Source organism: Manis javanica, chromosome 1 (assembly GCF_040802235.1).
Source record: "Manis javanica isolate MJ-LG chromosome 1, MJ_LKY, whole genome shotgun sequence".
NCBI lineage: Eukaryota > Metazoa > Chordata > Mammalia > Pholidota > Manidae > Manis > Manis javanica.
Genome location: NC_133156.1, coordinates 63,127,313 through 63,149,919, shown reverse-complemented (window position 1 = coordinate 63,149,919; position 22,607 = coordinate 63,127,313). Strand labels below are relative to the sequence as shown.

Here is a 22,607-nt window from a genome sequence, read left to right as displayed (position 1 = left end):
TGTTGAGACTTCTCATTTTGTTCTTATACTGTTTTCCTGATAGTGCAATTTCAGGAAATAATTGTTTATACTGATTTCATGAACACAGATAAATTGTTTATCTGTGTTCTCTTATAATTCTCTCTGAACATCTTTAGAACAATTATTTTGAATTGTTTTTTACCATTTTTCTACATTTTGAGGGGGGACCACTTATGGGTGATTTACTGTATTCCTTTGGTGGAGTCACATTTTCCTGATTCTTTGATACCTGTAGCCTTGTGCATTTAGACACCTCTTCCAGACTTTATTTATGGACCGACTTCGGTAAAGGAAGTCTTTCACCCGCGTGGGTGGGGGCATGCCAGAGCATTCTGTGACCCCAGGTCTAGTGTTGCAGAGCACCAAATGCAGGGGTGTATGGCTGTATGAATTCTGTGGATGGTGTGATATCTCTTTGGATCAGGCTGCTGGGGTCCGTTCATAACACCACAACTCTGTGGTCTTTGATGAGTGCTGTAATGTATGTGCAGCAGCTCCAAGGGCTATTTGAGTCCTTCATTGCACCTCCAGGTCCAGCAGCTAGGGGCCAAGGCAGACAGCAGTGGTGGCCAGAGCTGGTGGTATGCACACACTCGGCTGGAGGGCCAGCTGCAGTGTCCTGGTTAGTGGAGGGGATGGTTTCAGACATACATTTAGTGGCTGCAGCGAAGGCAGTCAGCAAGGGCTGGGGTCAAGTGTGGACGTACTGGTAGTTATAGGGTCTCTGGATGTTGATTTGTACTACTGTGACTGCTTAGTGGAGTCTGGTGTTTGGGGTCGGGCTGGGGGCATGCAGGTGTACAGTTGGAGGGTTCGTCTGCAGGTGAGTGTAGTGGTGCAGACAGCAAAAGAAAACAGGGCCTCATGAAGGCCCACAGGCAGCTGTGATGGCCCTGCTGTGGTCATGTTCTCCCTGAGACTGGCTGCATAGTTTGTTCCTGGGTGTGCTCTGGCTGCCGAGCAGGTAAAAGGTGTAACGTTGGCAGAGTGCAAGTGCACGGCTGGAAGGGCTAGCTCCACTGCACTTGGGGGTCAGCTGTGGGAGTCTAGGCTGGGGCCATGTACTGGAGCAGACACAGAGGCTGGGCTGGCTGCTGGTGTGGTTCCCAGGCTCTAGAGGGACTGGGTGGGGAGGGAGTGGTAAGGGACATGGGTGGTTGGCACCAGCAAACACATGCATAGGGTGAAAGCTGGTGAAATTTGCAGGGGTTCTGTGGCAGCGTTGCTGGCCGTTGGTTCCTTCTTCAATGGTAAAAGCTTCTAGATTTGTCTGTACAGCAGGTCACTGTGAACTAGTCTCACTCCTGCTATATGGCTACTATTTGTATCCCTTGCTCTTCTTCCTTGTTCCTAAGCTATCCATGTATGTCTTTTTGTGTGGTGCTCCAAAAGGCTGGGGAAACTGGTCACTTACCCCACTCTTCCTTCCCAGTAATGGAACTCTTTCTCACTGGCGAAGTCCCTCTTGGCCTTGAGTGGTGTTGGGTGGGGAATGATATGATGCAGAAGAATGAAGCTGTCTTCCCTCTTTTTGTGTTGGTCATTCTCAGGGTTTTTGTTCCATTGTGTTGCTGAAGTTGCACGAGTAGACTCCAGGGCTCCCTGTTTTTGCTCATTTGTTGATCTTTGTGGAAGGATGGAGGCTGGGGTCGCCTGTACTGCCACTTTGGTGACAGCACTCTCTTGGCTTGGCTTTAGAATTTATTTTTAGTCATGATTGTTGTAACCTTCACAGTGGTTTTAGAAAGCCACACTTTTATTGTAATAGCAGCAGCAATAATATCTTCTTGAGTGCTTACCTGCTGGCACGCCCTATGCAAAGTTTTTTTACAACCATTCCAAGGTAGGGTTATTAAACCTGCACTTTGCCCATATGGAAACTGAGGCCCAGAGAAGTTAAGTAACTTCCTCAAGGTTACAGTGCTAGCAAGTGCCAAAGCTAGGATGGAATCCAAATAATCTGACCCAGAACCCATGCACTTAACCATTCAGCAAATTGTCTTTACCCTCATCTGGTAAAGAGTCATTAAAAATAAGAGTAATTATTAGTTGTTGTTATTAAAACTGTGGTGCAGTTTAATGTACTAGAGGTGAGATGGAGGAGTCTAGTACAAGGATAATTAAGAGAATTAATATCTAGTTAAATATGTTATCAAAGAGGGCATGTTTGTAAGTTCATGTTGCCTGGAGGGTTGTTAGGGGTGTTTTGCCAAATGGTTTATTCTCTGCTATGTCTTCTTGGGTATTTCCCTGACATACATGATGTCAGAGATACAGGTTGCAAACCTGGCTGGTTACCAGAATCACCTATGGAGCATAAACATGGCAGCTTTGTGGGCCCTTTGTGGGATTCCTGGGTGGACCCCTAGGATTTGTAGTTTTGAGCAGCCTTTCAGATGATTCTGATGTTTACTGTTAGAGCCTCTTCACCCATCCATACCTGCAGCATGGTGGGCATGTTTAGTGACAGAATCCATGTCCAGAAAAATCTTGTGATGGAGTAATAGACTAAATCTAACAAAATTAGACTTGAAAGGAAAAAATAGCGTAAATGAAAGATGACTTAGATCTGGAGTTTCAGATACATACATGTGTACATGTACACATTGGGGTGAAGTTTTGTTTCTTCTGAATGCTGCCATTGGTGGTTATATTAAAAATATGTGATAGTAATATTTCCTTTACAGGTCTCTTAACTAGGAACTTCATTTGGTTGAGTGAGGATCTTATATCATTACTATGGTAGGAAGAATTCCAGAATTGTCTCGTGGTTCTTATTTCTGCATCCCCCTGCATCTCCCACATCAGTTGAAAACCAGAGCTCATCAACCATTGTTACTGATGATAGTGAAAATTGAAAGTTTTTTGTTGAACTTACAGAATCCATAATCTTTGCCTCAGAAAAGGAACCACATAGCCTGTCCTACCTGTAAGCTCATGATTGTCACCCTGTGGCCAAACATGGGTCAGTTTCCTTATCATCTCCCATACAGTCCATGAAGATCACCCTATTATTTAGGACTTCCCTTGTCCTTCTTACCTACTTCTTGAGCTACAGTAAAGGTTTTATCTAGATTTTCTTCCTTAAAAAGTTGTCTGAGTATTTTATTTTTATTTGTATTATTTTTGGTGTAGGTTTATGTGCCCAAAAAATAATATTTAATACTCCCTTGTCTTAGAAAAATGTTACACACTGTTTTTCTTTTCTTATTTTACTTTTTTCCCAATAAATATTTGCTGTCCTAGTGTGCACCAGGGATTGTCTGAGGCATCAGGGTACAATGATGAACAACTGCTCTCAATGTAGAGATTTGTTTAGTGATAAAGATGGGGAAACAGTACATTAATAAAACAGATAAAAAATTTAATAGTGCTGTGGAAGAAACAAAAAATTAGTTGACATGGAGACTAATATGAGGAGGCCTATCTTAGATCAGATGGCTGGGGAAGGCTGGGCAGAGGGGACATTTGAGGTGAGAGGTGAAGTATTATATAAAAAGAGGGCCTGTACAGTGGTCTTGAGATGGGTTGAAGAGGCCTTGGGCTATTTGTCTTAGGGTTGAGATAAGATGAGCCTGGAGCTGAGTTGGTGGTGGGAGGGAGGCAGGGAGGAAGACAGAGATAGAGATAGATGCAGATCCTTATTAATGTAATTAGTGTAAGGTGTTTTTATTTTAAGTGCAATGAGAAAGTGGCGCTGAATTGTAAGAAAGGCACTGTAGCTGAGTAGGGCTTGGTTGAACAATGTAAGCACAGAAGTGGCAGATTAGTTAAGAGACTGCTAGACTAGGCCAGGACCTAGTTGGTAGCTTGGGCCAGTGTAGTAGCAGTTGGGAGGGAAGGACGTAGACTGCATCGACAAGTAGGCAGAAGGCTGGAGGTAGGATGAAAAGGGCTTGCAGTTAGGTTGGAAATGTGAGGAGGGGGAGGAAGGAAGAAAAATCAGTCATGCCACCAACATTTGGAGGGACCAGTTAGGTGGAGGTTGAAGCTGCTTAGTGAGGACTTGAGGAGGATAGAGGTGTTTTGGGGGGGGCCTCAGAAGGCATTTTTGGAAGGGTGTCTTTGGACTTAAGTTTGAAATGCAAATTGTGAAGCCAGGTAGTCATTTGGATCTATGGGTCCACTTTTAAGATTTTCAGAGAAGAGTTTTCTGTTGGAGATACAAAAACGGGAGACATGAGTACAAAAAAATGGACTTCAGACCGTGGAGTGGAGGAGATAATTTAAGAGCATAGAGAAGGCAGAGGACTCAGGAGCAGACCTTCCAGCCCTCCATTGCTTAGATACTGGGGAGAGAGGGAGCCTGAAAAATTGTCAGCAGGAGGAAGACCATAAGCATGTTGTACTGGGAGCCAATGAAACAAGTGTTTTCAGGAAGAAGGAGCAGTCCCCTGTGCTGATTGCTCCCTGGGACAGAAAGTGAAATGAGGACAATGTTTGCTAGTCAGTCTCGACCAAGTGGAGGCCTTTGGGGACTTCCCAGAGGTAGTTACGGGAAGCGGTGGGCAGGTGCTGACAGGAGTGGGCAGCCGAGGGGGGGGGCGGGATTCTAAGGAAGGGGATTGTGAGTGTAGACCACTGATAATCTCTGTGCATCCATGCAGGGAATGGGGCCCTGGAAGGGCATTGTGGGACTAAGGGAAGCACCAGACTATGATTTATTTTTTTAGATAAGATAAAATATTAAGTCAAATCAAGAAATTGGTGATATTTGACTTTTTTACGAGAATGGCAATTTCATACAGTTTCACTTAATATAACATGTTACATTATACTCTTAAGACTGATTTGCTTTTAGAAGGGAAGTTTGATGAAGCAGTGTTGAGAGAATTTAATCAAAAGGATACAGCCTTTGAGCATTTGAGAGAGATGGGATTGGAGCTCACCAGCAGAGTGTTGGCCTTTGAAGTGGGGAGAGGGAAGGCACACATTTTTTCAGTTGTAACAGGAAGGAAGAAGATGACGTGCAGATTCAGCCATGCTTGTGTGATCACGGTGCTGCCAGTCCAAGCAGTTAGTGTCCTATGTGGGACAAATAATTAAGTTACAAGGTTTTGGATTTAGCTGTAGATGCACATTGATTGATTTTGTTCATAGGGCTGAGTGGGTACGGATCCTATTTTACCTTGTAGAAGGCTCTAAATTTTTTCTTTCAATAGTCTTTGATAAATGATTTTTTGCCGAGAGAAAAACTATCACCCATAGCAGAGTAAATCACCTATTCTGACCTCCTTTCCCACTCCTCAGCCGTGTAACACACCATGGCCTCCCTAGAGAGCTGATTAGCAAATCAAAGAACAGAGTGGTTTTCTCACAAGTGATTTTCTTGTCCCACAGAAAATTGTCCTTTTCAGTATAACCATCAGTATGCTTTGACTTGTCAGCGTAATTGAAACATTTATCTGTGATTTTCTTACTTCAATGCAGACTGTGAGTGTGTCCTTTCAGGTCACACCACTCTTCTCTGTGGTGTGTACAGAATCGGCTTATGAGGTGTGTGCATTTCAGAAAGCTCAGCTCTTTTGAGGGAGGCTTAATTCCACCTCATAATAGAGTTTAAAAAATGATTTTCATTAGACCATTATGCTGATATATCCCTAGGCCACAATTTTCTCCATGGACTTATTAATTCAGTACAGAATTCCAGGTACTGATCGTTAATTGTATCTTTAAAGCTACAATGGGATTGAAAGTCATCTTTAGTGCCTGCAGGGTCCTTTTTCATGAAACATCCATCTCCAGTAATGTTTATTTTGAATAATACTCTCATCCATGGTTTATGGGACCAGGGCCATAAGAAGAGGAACCCCGAAGAGGCCCCCTTCTTAGCGTATTCTTGTTGAGCTATGGGCAGTTTTGCTGTGTGCATGGCTCCAAAATTATCTTTTCCTGAAAGTACAGAAAGATCTGGAGAAAAGCAGGTCTCCCTTATTAATATAGTGTCTTATAAAAATGTGTGACATCTTTAAAAACTCTAAGATGGTGGTATTTTAGACTAAGCTAAGGTTTTATTTTATGGAGGCGTGTAGCTTTACTAAAGCACGATGAGTCACCATATAATTCTGCTGGGATCAGAGGAACTTGATTTACTGTTGATACCTGCTGTGGTAGAAATTGCAAGCATCTCTGAAGTAGACTTGCATCTTTGGTATTAGAAATTTTCAACAGAATTTATCAGAAATGATTTCAAAAAGCCACCTTCTCTGGTGGTGTGATAATGAGCAAAGAAAAGTTTTCCCCTTAATTCAGACAGCCTTTGATAACATGTCTGTTCAGGAAAAAGTATGCAGATTGATCAGCTATATACCTGACTCAACATTTTTTGCTTCTTCTGGTGAACTTTGGTTCATGCCAGGGGGCCCACTTTGGCTTTTCCATTGAGAACCACTTCATGGATGTCAACGTGTGCTTATAAAGAAGGGTTTGTAGTATGATACTGTTCAGTAGCCTTGCTGACCTGGATCTACATGGTTCAACTAGTTTCTCTCTGAGCTCTGAGCTAGTGTTGCATTGATTATCAAGTTTCCTTTGCTTTGCCATCTCTAGTCATGAACTGATTCATATTCTCTCTTGCTTTTCAGCTGGGGAAATGGAGCCTGTCTTGCAGGATGAATTCTGTGCTAAAACCTTGCACTTCCTGCTCCTGTAAACACAAATGAGCAGGCTTCAGACTTCTACCTTGTGGGGACATGTCACACCATCTTAGAGGTGACAGTTGCCTTAAAGAACTGCAGTTTTGATGTGTAGGGCCTGTGAGAACATCTTTCAGGTCTGTGGAGGTACATGGCCGTCCTGTGCTTCTTGTCTCTCCAATGTCAGAGCTTTGGGGATTTTATCCCCAGTGTCACCTCTTCCACCTTCCTCCTCTTCACAAAGATAATGTGCTGCTGATTTGCTTCTAATTTTGGGCACTTTCTTTCCTTATTCCAAAGTATCTCCCTTGGTCCCTCCAGACTTCTGTCAGTGTTCCCGCAGTTGGCCTTCTCCGGGTGGACATGTCTGTTGGCTTCTCTCCCTCCTCTTGTTGAACTGGCCAATAATCTGCAAGTAGAATCCTTGTTTGTCCTGGCCTACCCATTACAAAGCCAACAACTCTTCATAAAAGACTAAAAAAGAATATAAATACCTATAACCAATTTTTCCCATCTTGATTATGGCCTTCCCTTATGTCTTTTTTTTCAAAAGGAGATCATGTCATACATACTGTTTTTTTCATACATGCTATTTCTCCACTGTTCCTCCTGATAATACCTTCCCATGTATTTCTTTTTTTAAGGAATTTACATTTATAAGTTTTCAGTGACTGAAAATTCTTTCATGATATACAGATGTACCTACTGTTCAACCAGTCCTTTACTTTCGGGCATTTAGGTGTTTTCTCTTTTCCCTTCTTCCTTCTATTTTATTATTTACTGGCAATAGAATTTTTGTTTCTGGGTGTCCAGTGTTTGTTCACTGTGCATGTAAATCTTAACTTGGACTCTTTGGGACATAGAGGTAGTCTATTGCTAGTTACACTAGTTACCCTGTTATGTTATGCTAGTTACTTTGTGTTTTCAGACATGGATCCCTGTCATATGGGTGTTCGTCCTCCGAGCATGTAGCATTGTGCCTGGTGGTACAGTGGGTGTTCATTAAATAATTATTGTTGAGTTCCAGAAATATGAGGGCCATGTGACAAATATATAAGTATCTACTATGTATTTGGGACATGGAGTATAGGAGTAAGCAGGACAGATTCTCCTTGATCCCATAACCTGAGGTTAGTCAGGTTTATGTTATAGAGATGGCAAGCCTTTCAATGTAAGGATCCGTTAAAAAACTTAGAAGTCATGCAGCATGGTAGATGCAGTCTACAGACACGCTGTGATTACTGGGGTGTTCATGCCAGTCTTTTACATGCATATGGCCAAATCAGAGGTGACTAATTGATTTTCCCATAGGTGATATTTCTTATTTAGGATTGTCCACTACTGTTCACAATTGATATGGAATGATCTCTTTCAGGTTCATACTTTTTTATCCCTTTGAGTAACCAGAATCAATTATGTTTAAATTTAAAATTCATACCCGAATATAATCTACTGTTGTACTTAGGAATTTTAGAGGCTCATATATCTCTTGGATTTGGAGCAATGGGAAATAAATCCCAAAATATTTTTGGTCCTTCTGTTGCCCATTTTAAAATATGATTAAATAAGGATTGCAGCCCTGGAGAAGGTTTTCTGTTGTAAAGGAGATCGTGTCATACATACTGTTTTTTCATACATGCTATTTCTCCACTGTTCCTCCTGATAATACCTTCCCATGTAGTTCTGTTTTTAAGGAATTTACATTTATAACTTTTCAGTGACTGAAAATTCTTTCATGATATACAGATGTACCTACTGTTCAACCAGTCCTTTACTTTCGGGCATTTAGGTGTTTTCTCTTTTCCCTTCTTCCTTCTATTTTATTATTTACTGGCAATAGAATTTTTGTTTCTGGGTGTCCAGTGTTTGTTCACTGTGCATGTAAATCTTAACTGGGCTGGTTTCAACACTGCCAGCTGCTCATGCTTTCTGTGATCCCACTTATAAAAGTGGAAACTGAAGAGTGAGTGGCTGCCCTCTTGGGCAGGCATATAATTAAAAAAAAAAGTGTGTGCCTCAGCAGAGCTATATTAGAGTTTCATAAGCTGCTTTTTTCATTTTTATGTAGGGCCAGCTCTCAATGTTGCAAGAAAAAATAGACCATTTGGAGCGTTTGCTAGCAGAGAATAATGAGATCATCTCAAATATTAGAGACTCCGTTATCAATTTGAGTGAGTCTGTGGAGGACAGCGCGAAGAGTTCACAAGGCAATTTCAGCCACGGTGCTGCCGGCTCACCTCTTCTGCCATCGAAACAGTTGTCCCTTACAGTCAACCCTGAAGACTGTCTTTTTGCTTCACAGAGTGGAAGTCAGAATTCAGATGTGCAGGTAATGTATATATTCATTAATAATCACTGGGCTTTGTTTTTTGTTTTGTTTTGATCTGGTATCTGTTTTGACTTACATCTTTTCAACTTGCTGGATTCCTAGTTTGTTTTTGTGAAGTGATGTAATTAGTCATGTGATCATTAATGTTCTTTTTAGTGATAAAATCTCATAATTCTATGTTTCTCCCAACTTTTCTTATTTTATGCTCTGTGAATATGGCCTTTTTGTGGGCTTTTTAGGTCTTATTTTCTGTAACAGCTGAAGACCTTCAGAGGTTTAAATTTGGCAAAAATTAAATTTTGCAAATACAAGAAAAGCCTTTCCCTTAACTATCAGTGATATACATTATAGTTTTTACCTACTGTACGTTATATTTTTTTTTCGCAGAATATCCCTTTCTGAGTGGGAAGGAAATATTCTAGTGCTGTGCTGCCCAGTATGGATGCCACATATATGTCTACTGTGCACTTGAAATCTGACTAGTTTGAGATGAGATATGCTCTAAGTATAATATACCCACAAAATCTTGAAGACTTAGAATGAAAAAAAGGTCTTAATTTTTATATTGATTACATGTTGAGATGGTAATATATTTGAACACATTGGGCTAAATAATACATCAAAATTAATTTCACCTATTTCATTTTACTTCTAGTACATTTAAAATTATGTAGTGGCTTGCATTGTATTTCTCTTGGACAGCACTATTCTAGAGAGTAGTGGAGTTGAAAACTAAGATAAGAAAGGTCTTTTCCTTTCTTAAACTTAGGGTGTGTCAATCGTATTTGCTCTTTTCTGAAAATTATCAGACAGCTATGTTTAACCTTGATCCTTAGACCAGAAACTGGAACTTAGATAAAATGAGCTGGCTCTGGCATTGCTTCAGAATAGAGGTTTTTCTTAACTCCTAGGGACAGGGAACACAAGAGGAACTTGATGCCATGGTTCACAGGCCAGGCAGGAAGCTGGAGATGGTGGAGTTGGTCAGACCCTGCACCTGCGGCTTCATTAGCTAGGGTGTGGCCAGGTTTGGATAGTATCAGGATCCTGTGCTTTTAGGACATATCTATTCCTGTGAGGTTGAGCTTTGCTTAGTACCTCTTAAAGGAGAATAAGAAAATTGTTGGGGGGTCTAAATCTGGTCTGGACAGCAAGGAGTTGCAGGATAACCATGGAAGGCAGGCAGAGAAAGGAGGCAGGTACTGGGAGACTGCAGGGCCCAAGAAAGAATTGGAAGGAATTTTAGAGACTGTTAACCCATTGTCCTGTCCAGCTGGTTCCCAAAGATTTGTTGACTCATGCTTGAGAGTGTATTATTTTTTAAAGTTATAAATTCCGAAATGAGAGATGTATGTTAAAATACTTTGTATTCATTTTTATAAAATAGGCTTGATATCTTTAAATTGTTTGTAACCCATTTATATATTAATTAGCATGTAATTTTTACAATATTTAAATTTTACCAAAGGCTTATTGTCTTCTTTGTCACATTTGGTGTATAATAGAGGGTATGAATAAAAGCTTTCAGTCTTTTTTCTTGCAAAACTTTTTCCTTTGTGCCAAATGGATTATCATCAAGGAGGAATACTGCCTGGGAAACTTAGATATCTGAACACTTAAAAGCTAAATTTCAATTTAAAAAATTTCTTCCATTTTTAAATGATGGTGCCTAGTTGCTGAGTTGTAGGTTTTCTTTTTAGAATTCAAAAGGTAAACATAACATATGCTAAATGAAAGAATATTGATAGAGGCATTTCCATCCAGATTTTAAAATATATGAGGTTGATGATAAAATAAAGACAACTCATATAAAGTAAAAAATTGTTGTCAATAATGTGTTTGAAAATGCTGACATTTGGTAATAATCAAATTTCATCAGAAATTTTTTTGTTTGCTGTTCAGGTCCTATCACTTTCTGCTAAACTGGATAGGAACTAAAGCAGGCAAAGAAGGAATTGAATGAAATTTTTTATTAGAAACAGATGGAGGAGGGGATTATTTATTAGGGTTGTTACACAACACAAGTAGCAATTTAAGCCTCTGAGTGATGGTTAAATATTGTCTACCTTCAGCTCTTCAGTTAATGTGTACAGAAATAGTTTTATCTTTGATGTATATACACACACACACAGTATAGCAAGGAATAATTGAAAACAAATATTTTCCAATACTAAGTTTAAGTTAACAGTGTTTATACATGATTAAACTTACTCTTTTCTTTTTGGTCTTTTATTTTTAGATGTTGGATGTTTATAGTCTAATTCCTTTTGACAACCCAGATGGTGGAGTTTGGAAGCAAGGATTTGACATTACCTATACATCTAATGAATGGGACACCAAGCCTCTTCAGGTCTTTGTGGTGCCTCATTCCCATAATGACCCAGGTAAAATTTGCACTTCAAAAAAGCTAGAGATTATTAAGCCCCTGTAGGTACAGAATCGGGTAGCGCTCACTTCTCAAATTTTTGAGACATTATTTTCTGACTTCTGACTATAACATTCCTTTATATGTCATTGTATTTTGAGTTCTCATCTTATCAATTAATGTGCCATTCAAGTATAGTACTCGTGCAGTATGAAATAGTAAAAAACACAAGGTCTTAGCTTTGAGGGATGTAAAGTTGCACTCATTTAAAGTACTAGTAGTTCGTTTTAGTTACTTATAAAATACTGCATGGGAGATATTTTGTGCCCACATAAATTCAAAATGCTTATGAGAAAGCTTGAATCTTTGAAATGAAGCAGTATAATGTGGTCAAGAGCATTGATGTGAGGCAGATATGAATGTGAGGCCCAACCCCAATGTTGGGATTAATTAAATGTTAGACAACATTAGGTAAGTGACTTAATCTAGAAATAGGTTTCTGCCCTGGCAGAATCAGGATAAAGTATCTACTTCATAGCGTGAAATATGAAGGTGTTGTGCACGGCCCTGAGTAACTGCTCTCGTTATTATTATTGCCATTATTTCATGTGACAACTTCTGTTCTTTACTGGGGCTGAGATAAGGAGAAATTGCTAAAATTATAATGGGAAATATAATTTGATGTGTGTACTTGGAATGTACTTCCAAAAACTTCTTTTGAAGGACTGACTTATGCTTACTTGTTATTTTTCTCAATTCCATCATTACTGTCGGAGCCACCACTATTCACCTAGCACTTTGAATGTTTTTTTCTTTATTCCCAACATTCACTTTTCTCATACTTACATTCTTTCCCACTAGTTTATTGGCATATATTCCTTTCTTTCTATTTCCAAAACAAAAGAACTTGTTACTTTATGTGGACACATGATTTGGTGCAGTGGTATGTATGTGTGGGTGGGTGGGTGTGCTGTGTTTGAGTATGAGAGGTAGTCAGGGAGATAGAAGAACTTGGATGCTAAAATAAATTTTCAGAATATTGTAGTATTTAGTATGCACATAGGTATAAACTATATGAAACTGACATTTTTCTGAAAGTTTATGATGAACAGTTGCCACACATCAACTTGTGTTGGTTTCTCTGTCTTTGGTCTTAATGTCTTTATCTTTTCCTACAAATACCTGTTAGTCTTATTAACTTTTTGTCTTAATAGATTTTGCATCCTCTTCCTTCTTAATCTTAGCCTTTCCCCTCAAATCCAAACTCAGTGATGGCTGGGCATCATGGAACAACTTCATGGATTTGGATACAAGGCAAACATGCTGGCTCTGCTCAGTACTGCTCGTGTGTCTTGGGGCGTGCTTATTTGTGTAATTGGAAAATGGAGATCATATAGGTGGAGTAGCATCTTAAGGAGTTAGTTGTAAAGGAAGTACAAATGGTGGTGAAAATCACGGCTAATTGGAATTCCTTTTATTTATTCACTTCAGTACCAGATTCAGTAGTCTATTTGCATTTAGCAGATGCATATGAAAAACGGATCTTTGTTTATATCTAGATTCATACTCAATGAAGTGAGGTGCTCACCCTTCACAACAGGGATCTGAGACTGCCTGTAAGACTACAGATATTTTTCCCTTATAAATCTCATGCAGTATGAAATATTCCCTTATTGAGTGAAATTGTGGCAGAGCTACTGGTAGAATTTAATTGTTCTGTCTTTGCCAATCGTATGTAGTTTAATTCTTGCCACTTAATTGTCTCTTGATGTGATTCTGTTGTATACTGTTTCTTATAGGTTTATAAATATACTTTACAGTGTGTCTTACAAGTCTTCCTGTGAACCCATCTATTCTCTTTTGATTTTTCAAAGATCTTTATTATCCTTTTCCCTTTTCTGCCTTCCTCAATTTCCACCAGTCTCATTGCTTGTAATTCTATAACATGGGCACTTCACTGTGGTAATAAAATTTGTGGTTTACCGGGCAGTGTGCAAAATGTTTTGTAAACATCTAATGCTCACAATAACCCTCGAAGGTTAGTGCTGCTATTCATTATAAGGTGTTACCAACTTGCCCAGTTCTTACACTAGTAGGTGGCACTGGAATACTTCCCTGGGAGTTTATCTGGCTCTCCCACCAGAGTAAACTTCAGTGGCAGAGAACATGTGTCACCTGTTGCACTCTTTCTTCCTTGCCTAGCCTGACACTTGGCATATCATAATCAATAATATGTAAGGCCTTCTCTGGCCTGCTTCCATGTCCCTGTGCAGCTTTCTTGCACTTTACATCCACACACACCCAAGCTTGCACATAGCTACAGATGTAAATATGTACAGCACTTTTGTTTGGCCTCTTTACTAGAATATAAGCTCAATGAGGGCTTGAACTTTGTCTTATTATCCACTGGGTGGTTAGTGCCTAACACAGTAACCAGCACAGAGTAAAGACTCATTCAATCAAAGAAGCTAATGAACTGAGGACTCTGACTCAGTAGACCCAGATGAAACTTTTGACCTTGGCCTTGTTTTTCTTTTCCTTCTTCCCATTGTCTATTTCTATTCTTTAAAAAATATCTTATTCAGAATGCACTTTGTACTTCTAAATACTAACAACAAATGAAATTAAGCTCTTTAAGGGCAGGGACTGCCTCTACCTTTTAGATTTTGTTTGCATTGTGCTTCCTGCTGTGGTTAGTGTTATTCTGTGAGAAGACATCCCTAGTAAACTATTCATGACTGCAGTGAATGATTCTGTCTGTCGGTATCCTAGCAACCACAGTTGAATCTTTTTGTCTTAGTGAAACATGTTAATGACCCTTGCTTGCCCTCAGGCCTTTCTGCAAATGATGAAAAAATAATGGTCAGAAACAGACCTTTTAAAACTAAAGCAGTTTTTGCCATCAAGAAAAACTGTAGAGAATAGAACTTGCTGACTCTTCTTAATAATTTTCACCATTCCTTAAAAAAAGTAGAACTTAGATAAACTAATCTTAAAAAATCATTCAGATCATGAAAAACCACCCTTCCAATGGAGGAAAAGAGGCATGTGCACATACATGTCAATTCAAAATGTAACTCTGTAATGGGAAATTTTTGTATGATACTCCTATATGAATGTGCAATTAGGCAATTTGCTTTCTACATGAGATTTACAGAGATTTGTTAGCACTTTCTGCCACAACAGTTTAGAACAAACTACAGCAGTAGTTAGTTTCATCAGTGTTTTTCTGCTGGGGATAAAATATTTGAAATAGATTTCTGAAAGGGTCCTATATGTTAGGCTGGAGGAAGGAAAAACAAGGACATGCAAACAGAACAGAGAGATGCCATAGGGGGAGAACAGACCAGACCCCAAGGTCCATGCCTTATATGGAAAGGGAACAGCTCTCCCAGAATTCCATCCTGATGTGCCAGCTAAGACCCGGATGTCAGCCTCCTCCCTCTTGGAAGGAAAAAAGAGTTTCTAGTTGTCTATTATGTCACCTTTAGCCAATCATACCTCTCCACACCCCTTGCCCACTCCTCCCCCTCCTAATCCCTTATAAGCCCCCACCTCCCTGACCAGGTGTGACTTCCGTGGCCTGTGATAGCCAGACCGCAGAACATCACCTGGGAGTTGCACTCAAATAAACTACCTGGCCCTTTGTTGCCTCTCTTCGCCTGCTTATTTCGGCTAAAATTTATCTTACACTACATTTAGTCTCCTAACTTTAGGACTCATATTGCTATATGTTTTTGTCCATGTAGATATTTTTCTTTTTGGACCACATTGGTATAATATCTCACAAGAAAAATAAATTCCAAATTTGTTTTTATTTTAATAATATTCCTAATTATGTCTTCTAGTCCATAAGGATATGTAACAATTCTCATACAGTATTTCATATGGTTTACATTGAGTTAAAACAATATTGGAAAGGAATTGTTCAGTAAATGCTGGTAACTTTGTACTGTTACGCTTTTGAAAAGTTTTGAGTCATAGACCATGAAATTAAATGTTCGTTGATTGATACATGTTCGTGTTGTACTTAATAAGCTGATTAAAACACAATTACAGCACCTTTATATCTACAGTCTTAATTCTTTGCTTCCCACTAGTTAAAACTGCTGAAATACTTTGTTAATTTTCCTTCAAAGAAATCACAGTGTGTAGAGAGAAGATAAGGTATACTAAATGGAAAGTTGGACAGCGTATTTGTAAGCTACTAGGCAATTTGTAAAATTTGTAAAATGAATATAATCCCCAAGGTGGTATGACTCCAAAGTAGAAGGAAGACCCAGGCCCAAGAGTTGCACTAGAAAATAATTTTCTTTTGTGCATTTGCAGTTCTTTTGCAGAATTTTTATTGATTCAAATGAGTAATTAGGGTTTGTCAGCCTTTTTTTTTTTAACTCAGAAGACAGATTTATGCATTTAGTATTACATGATGATTTGAAATGAGTTTATGTGTCTGTACTCTGAAAAATTTTGTGGAAAAGAAAAGCGTGAGGAAATCACAGTGTAAGGTAACTTTAAGGCTTTTCTGCTCAAATATTGTTAAAGCCCAGTCAGAAGAAAACAGTTCTGGTCAGTGTGGTGTGTAATGCCCATGCAGGGGAAGGGCAGTGGATACCTTAAACTCTGGCAGCTCTGGAAACCTGATGGAGTGAGATGGTCAGGATGGAAAGGGAGAGGTTTTTATGTGGGAATACTTTGAGAACTTTGTTCTGTTTAGTTATTGTGCGATACAGTAAGTTCTTTGGTTTTTTGGCTACTATGACAGGAAATTTGAGTTTCTGGAGCTAAGATTATATGAGGAAGAAATGAGAACTGGAGTCCATTGCCTGTCCTGTCAGGGGAGTATCAGGTGCGTGTCACTTCATATAATCTGTTCTGCAACCCTGAAAAGTGCTAACTTTAACCCTCTTTACGAGGTCAGGGCAGTGGGGCTAAGGTAGGTATAGTCAGTTTGTTCAAGGTCAGTCCGTTAGAAATTGGCAGAGAGTAGTGGATTAAAGCTCAGATTTGCCTGATTCTGAAATGCAAGTTCTTTCCACTTACCACACAGCCTCTTAACATACTTCATTTAGTTCAAATGATTCCATTTCTTTTCTTCTTGCTGGGCATTACCTAATTCAGCACATTGATCTGAACTTTGGGTTGTTAACAAGTATTGCCAGACTGAGCTAAAAGCAAAGCAAACAGGGTGCTCAGTTAAATTAAAAATTCCTATAAACAGTATATTTTTTTATATATATGTTCCCAAAATACCACATGGGACACACTTATACTAAACAATTATTTATTATTTATCTGGCATTCAAATTTAAGTTTGAAACCTGTATTTTATCTGGCAATCTGAATTATTAAGAAAATGGGCATTTAAGAGTTAAATATTTGCATGGCTCTTTTAGAATTGCTAAGAGCTCTCTAGAATTGGTGTATAGAAATTCCTTTTTAGAGGGAAAAAAATCTGATTGTTTGGACTCTGACTAGACTGCATTCTTTAGGAGCACAAATGTCATGTACCACCCAAGAGATGTAGGTGATCGTTAGACATCTCCAGATTCCCCCTTTTTCCATTACTTTAGTCTGTATGTGTGAATGCTTCCGAGCTCACCAGTGCCTGGGTTATACAGATAATTTCTATTACTTGTGGGAATGTATTATGTTCCAGGCACTGTGCTAGGTAGTCTGTATCTATGAAATACATTCGTGCTCTCAGCAGCTTTATGACAAAAGTCCTGTTATTAACCTAATTTCTCAGATGAGAAACAGGTAGAAGAGAGGAATAAGTAATGTGTCCATGGTAGGGGTAGGTTTGAGCCCAAGCTGCCTGTCTCTGGAATCAGTGCTTGTAACCATTATTTAATATTGCCTCTTGCAGGCGAAACTACAACCACAGTCAGGGCTTCTAGAGGAAGTGTTTTGTTTCCAAGCCAAGTATCAGCTATTTAAGTATGATTAATCATATTCAACGTTTTATTAACTGTCTTGCAAAAGTAGACACTTCTCTGCATGATAAGGTTTCTCATCCTTTTTTTCCTCTGGTCTGTCCTCATTGAAATGGATGTCTCTGTCCTTAAATACTACATTAGTACGCGAGATGTGACTGGTTTGCCTCACTGCCACATATTTTACAATTAAAAGTTGATTTAAAAGCAGTGTTTTCTGGCTTTTAAAGTGATTTCTCCTAGGAATTTTGATAATTTGCCCAGTATTTGCCTGATCATAAGGCTAAGTAGTTTCATCACATATCTTAAGAGTAACTTCTCAACAGAAGTCACTTTTTCTTTTACTTCTAACAATGTCACTCATATAGACACTTTTCATTATTTCAAACAACCAAGTGCAGTTTGAAAAAGACTTCTTAGACCTGAAGTGGCCTCATTCAGTGCGAGTAGATGCTCATGGATAGAATTCTTAGCAAAGGAGGGAAATAACTTACTTAGCACAGTTGTAGAAATTATTTTGGAGGTTGATCTCACAATTGCAGGTATCAGGTACCAAGGTATGCAGGTCTTTTAAAGGTCATTTGGAAAAGCAATACAATAAGGGTCACAGTTGGACATTATACATATACAGCTGCAGGATGAACAAAACCCCAGCTACCCTAACAGTAATGCAAATGGGTTCTGCTGGTGTGGGATAGAATTTCCAGTGACATCTTACATGGGTTCAAAAAAGTGCTGTATCTCAAACGACTTAATGGGAGTAAAGCTGATATGGTTTGGAAACTATTAGCTGATGCTGAATCACCTGGAAAAAAGGTTAGGTTATTTTGGAAATCTGAGTTCAAGAGCATTTAAAGGAATCAGCAAGTTTATAGATTTCTAAAGACTCCTAAATCTTCAGAAAATCTCAGCATCATCTTTGGCTCTCTCTCTACTTCTCTCCTGGGATCCTTAGTCAGTTACTAAGTTCTCTTCATTTTGCCTCCTAGGCCTCATAATTTCCTCATTCTATTTCCACTGCAATCTGTAACCTTTTCTTTTTTTTTTTTTTTTTTGCAGAATTATTATTACACTCATTTCCTGTTTCTCTTCTACTTTATCTTTTTTGAGTTGATCCTTTATATTCACAGCACAGTTATTTTTGAAAGCACAGATCAGAAACCATATCTTCCTCCCCCCCAACTTACATTTTTATTTCTCACCACACTCCCACCCTGTGAACCACAATGCAGACATACCTAAAATTGACACATACCTCATGGCTTAGTGTTTTTTCCCATACTCTTCGCTCCATTTGGAACTACCACCTTTTCCCTCTATCTAGATGATGAATAATCTAAGAACCTCGCTTCTTTTTTTCTGGTAAGAATTTACCATTTCTTCATTCCCCAGCATTTTGTTCACATTTTCACTGTAGAGTCTGTTTCCATTTAGCTCAGCTTTATTGCTCTGCCCTTATTAGATGCTTGGCTTGCATTTGAATGAATAAATCAGAACAGAACATTAATTAAAACTCTTTCACAGTTTATCAGGGGGAAAACAATCTTAACTTATAATAGAAATATTGGAATTAAAAATTAATCAGCAGCATATTTGAATTATGGTAATACCAGTTAGGATTGTATATGACTCCTTAAGTGTAAGACTGGATGTTGCACTAAAATACTGGAGAATTTGACAAGTGATGTAAGAAATCTGTTGATCATTTATTGATAGAGAATAACTTAATTATAAAAATAAAAGTGCTTTCTTGTTATGAATCCTATTTGTGTTTAATTTTAAATTTGAAAATAGTATGTTAAAATGGAAATAATGTGACGCTTAAATTGCATCTTTTAAATGTTTACTATCTGGATATAATTATTTTTGACTCACAGTCTTTTTATGTTTTCTTAACAGTTGGTAGCTATTTAAGTTTTGAGTGGAATTAATGTACTCATTAAAAAAGCATTACTGTAGCAGTTAAATCCATGACAGTGCAGCCATTGATTTGAGGGGCATGCCTTCTTTGGGATGTGTGTTTTAAATCATCTTAGGCCTTATGAAACCTTTTTAAATGTATAATAGAAACTTTAAGGTATTGGTCAGAGATTATTAGGTCAGCATCAGAACAGACAGTAATCCTATTACAGCTAATAGTATGTGGTATCTCTTACCTTTGGTTTCATTTCTAGCTCAAGTAATGCATTTGCATTTATACTCCGCTTACCTTTTTTTTTTCTTGTCCTTTTGGCCATACATTTAATTCCTCTATCAACTCTTACTGAACTCTTGCTGTTATAAGCTTCATACCAGGTGCTGGATTCAGAAGAATTGACTGGAGTAAAGTTCAGGTTATAGTGTATATGGAAGGCTGCTTCTAAAATTTGCAGGACCTGAGTCAAAAGTACACAGAGGTTCTCTGACCCGAAGTCTAAACATTTAAAAGCTATCAGTCAAACTAATAGATTGCTAAATAACATACATTCTTTCCTCGTGCCTTGAGAAATAGCTCAGTTATCTGGAAGCCAAGTGTGGGTTGAGATGGCTCAGGCTCCAGTTACCCACTGGAATGGGGTGGTGTACGGGGAGATTCAGCCTAGGGGGCAGCCGAGCCCCCTCTCCTTCCACACCTGGCCTTGTCCTAAATCAGGAGGAGCCTTGCTGTAGATAGCCCAGCACTCTTCCCACAGCCCTATAAACTGCACGCCCTGGCCACTGCTCAGGCTAGGAGGGTTACCTACCACCAGCAAGGTTGACTGCCCCATCAGTGAAGCCCCTAGAGAAGGCCTCAGTATGCTCTGGAACCTGCCTGGGGTCTGTTGGAACACAGATTTCTGGGCCCTGGTACTCGGAAGTGCAGGGCAGCCTGGGGGTGGGGTGGGGTGGGCAAGTTCTTTGCCCTGTGAATTTATCATGTGGGAAAGGGATGCGGTCAGAGGAGGAATGGGAAGATCCCTCTAGAGTCCAGGGCTTAGGTGCTAGGTTGTACTATGTATGTCCTTGGCCAAATAACACTAAGTGTTCTTTAAGGGGATCAGTTCTTCAAGTCTCCAGACTTGGAAGGTAAGTTTGAAAAAAAAATAGTGTTGTCAGTGAACAATTACTAGATGCTTAATTGTTCATGCACATTAAAAAAGAGCAGTAGAGCTTTCAAGTTTATTAGTTTTATATTTTAGAACTTAATTTTTAATGATAAGGTAGTGATCCCAAAATTGTAATTAGGCCTAATTTGTAGAACTTCTAATTATGTACTCTTTGTTTTAAATATTTCCCCATTTACTTGAAACAGTGATTAGCTGTTCTATAAGTGACAATGTTGTTAGGGTGAAAAAGAATAAATTGAAAGGTATTCTTAATGCTGTTCAGCCCTGGTTCAATTTCCAAGTGTATTCAAGGGAAAGAAAAAGGCTGTGAATTGACCACTTAAGTAAATCAGTTTGCAGCTCAATGTCCTAAGACTATTAAATCTAGAGGTTGGAATATAAGATTTTATGTCACAAAAATTCATCCCATATAACTTTTTATAAAATACTGCCTTTCTGATTGGTCTCCTGTTAATATCCAATTGTAGTTTTACAGTAATTTAGAAAAAGAAAGAACTAGTTCAGCGTAAAAGGGAATATACTCGATTACTCTATTGTGTAAGAGCAATAAAAGCTAATTTACTGTTATATTACTCAATATTGAAAGCTGCAAGAGGCTATCTTTCAGTTCATTCTTCATTAATTGTGCTATATTGTGGTGATATTAGTATCTATTATAGATGAACTTAATGGTAGGCTTTTAAGTTGACATCTCTGAGCTTGTATTTTGGCTCATGTAAATATCTTTGACATATTTTCTGCATGATTGTTGAAGGGCGAATGAAGTGTTGAAGGCAAAGTGTATTAATCATTCATTGTGATTCCTTCCTGAAAACTCCTATGATAAACTATTCTTTGAAATGGTCCTAGTCAATAACAAATAATAAATGATGAAAATAAGTATTTGTTCTTAAAAAAATCTTTTATTAATCTTGACAAAGACTATTCTAAATTTTCCTTTTATGCTAGATTACTAGACTTTATATTTATTTTGGGAGGTATTCCACTGTTTATAATTCTTTTCTTGAGTTAATAATCAAATAATTAGGGATTAATTTTGAACTTTGCTAAAATTTAGGTAAAAGGTGTGTGTGATATCTTAAAGACAGCAATTCTAATGGAGTTATTTAAATAATTTACAAAGAAATAGATTTTACTTAACATACATTTGATTTCAGCTTAGAGTTGCAATACGGAGGTAGATGTATATTAAATTAAATATTATGACGGTACTTAGTAAAATAAATTCTCTCCATATCGCAGTCTTTACTTTTTGCATGGTAATGACACTAATGTTTTTTTCGAGGGCCGTGTTAGTTGGCCTGTTACAAAGTATTAAAGACTAGATAGCTTAAACAACAGAAGTTTATTTCCTCACAGCTCTGGAGGCTGGAGGTCCAAAACCAAAATGTTGGCAGTATTAATTTCTTCTGAGGGCCTCTTGTCTTGGCTGGTAGACGGCCGTCTCCTCCCTGTGTCCCCATATGGTCTTCCCTGGGTGTGCGTCTGTGTCCCAATCACTGCTTCTTACAAGGACATGCTGGACTGGGTCCACCTCATGACCTCGTTTTTTTTTTTACCTTAATTACGTTTTTAAGATCTTATATCCAAATGCAGTCACACTTGAAAGTACTGGGGGTTAGAATTTCAACATATGAATTTTGAGGGGACACAGTTCAGCCCATAACAGGTATGTAGAATGAATTTCTTGTAAACTGATATTGTGGCTAACCAATATGTTTATGTGGAACAGTTTATTTAAATGTTTCAAGTAAATTGTGTGCAGAAGTATCATTTCCTCTTTTATCTGCTTAGATTATAGAGGTGGGGAAGGACAATTAAAGACTGATGATGATGATTATAATAATAGTAATAGCAACTAATATTTATCAAGTGCTATATTATATTCTGTGCTGAGGTCTGAGCACGTGATGCTTTCTGTCTCAGAGGCAGGCATGGCCCTCAGGGAGTTAGAGCATCCCTGCTTCAGGGTAAGTCAGTCTCTTTGCTTGTCCCTGGAATCCAGCTGTGGATCCTGGCTCATTGCTCTGGGGCAGGGATCCAGGTTCACATTTGTGAAGATGGAATTCTTTGCAGATCACTATTTCATGAGTCATCTTTTGAGTTGTTTATATGTAATAGGCTTTTTATTTAAACATGGTAAAGTTGAATTATTCAGGTAGCATAGTTTGGTGAGAAACCAGCTTAAAGTCCCCAGATCATGAAAGCCCTATAAAGAATATTTTACATAGTATT

The 22,607-nt window shown here is 38.6% G+C and overlaps 1 protein-coding gene across 4 annotated transcripts in view; it reads left to right on the top strand.

Annotated features, from left to right (window-relative positions):
• The window catches only part of MAN2A1 (mannosidase alpha class 2A member 1), a 184,798-nt gene that overhangs the window by 32,876 nt on the left and 129,315 nt on the right, over positions 1-22,607 (top strand). For 3 of the 4 annotated variants that reach the window (XM_037011917.2, XM_037011918.2, XM_073233104.1), the window contains exons 2-3: positions 8,725-8,985; positions 11,225-11,369. In XM_037011917.2, the coding sequence (XP_036867812.1) occupies positions 8,725-8,985; positions 11,225-11,369 (406 nt within the window). Of the gene's footprint in view, positions 1-6,666; positions 6,804-8,724; positions 8,986-11,224; positions 11,370-22,607 lie in introns of those variants that run through there. The other variant, XM_073233114.1, reaches the window with a different exon arrangement.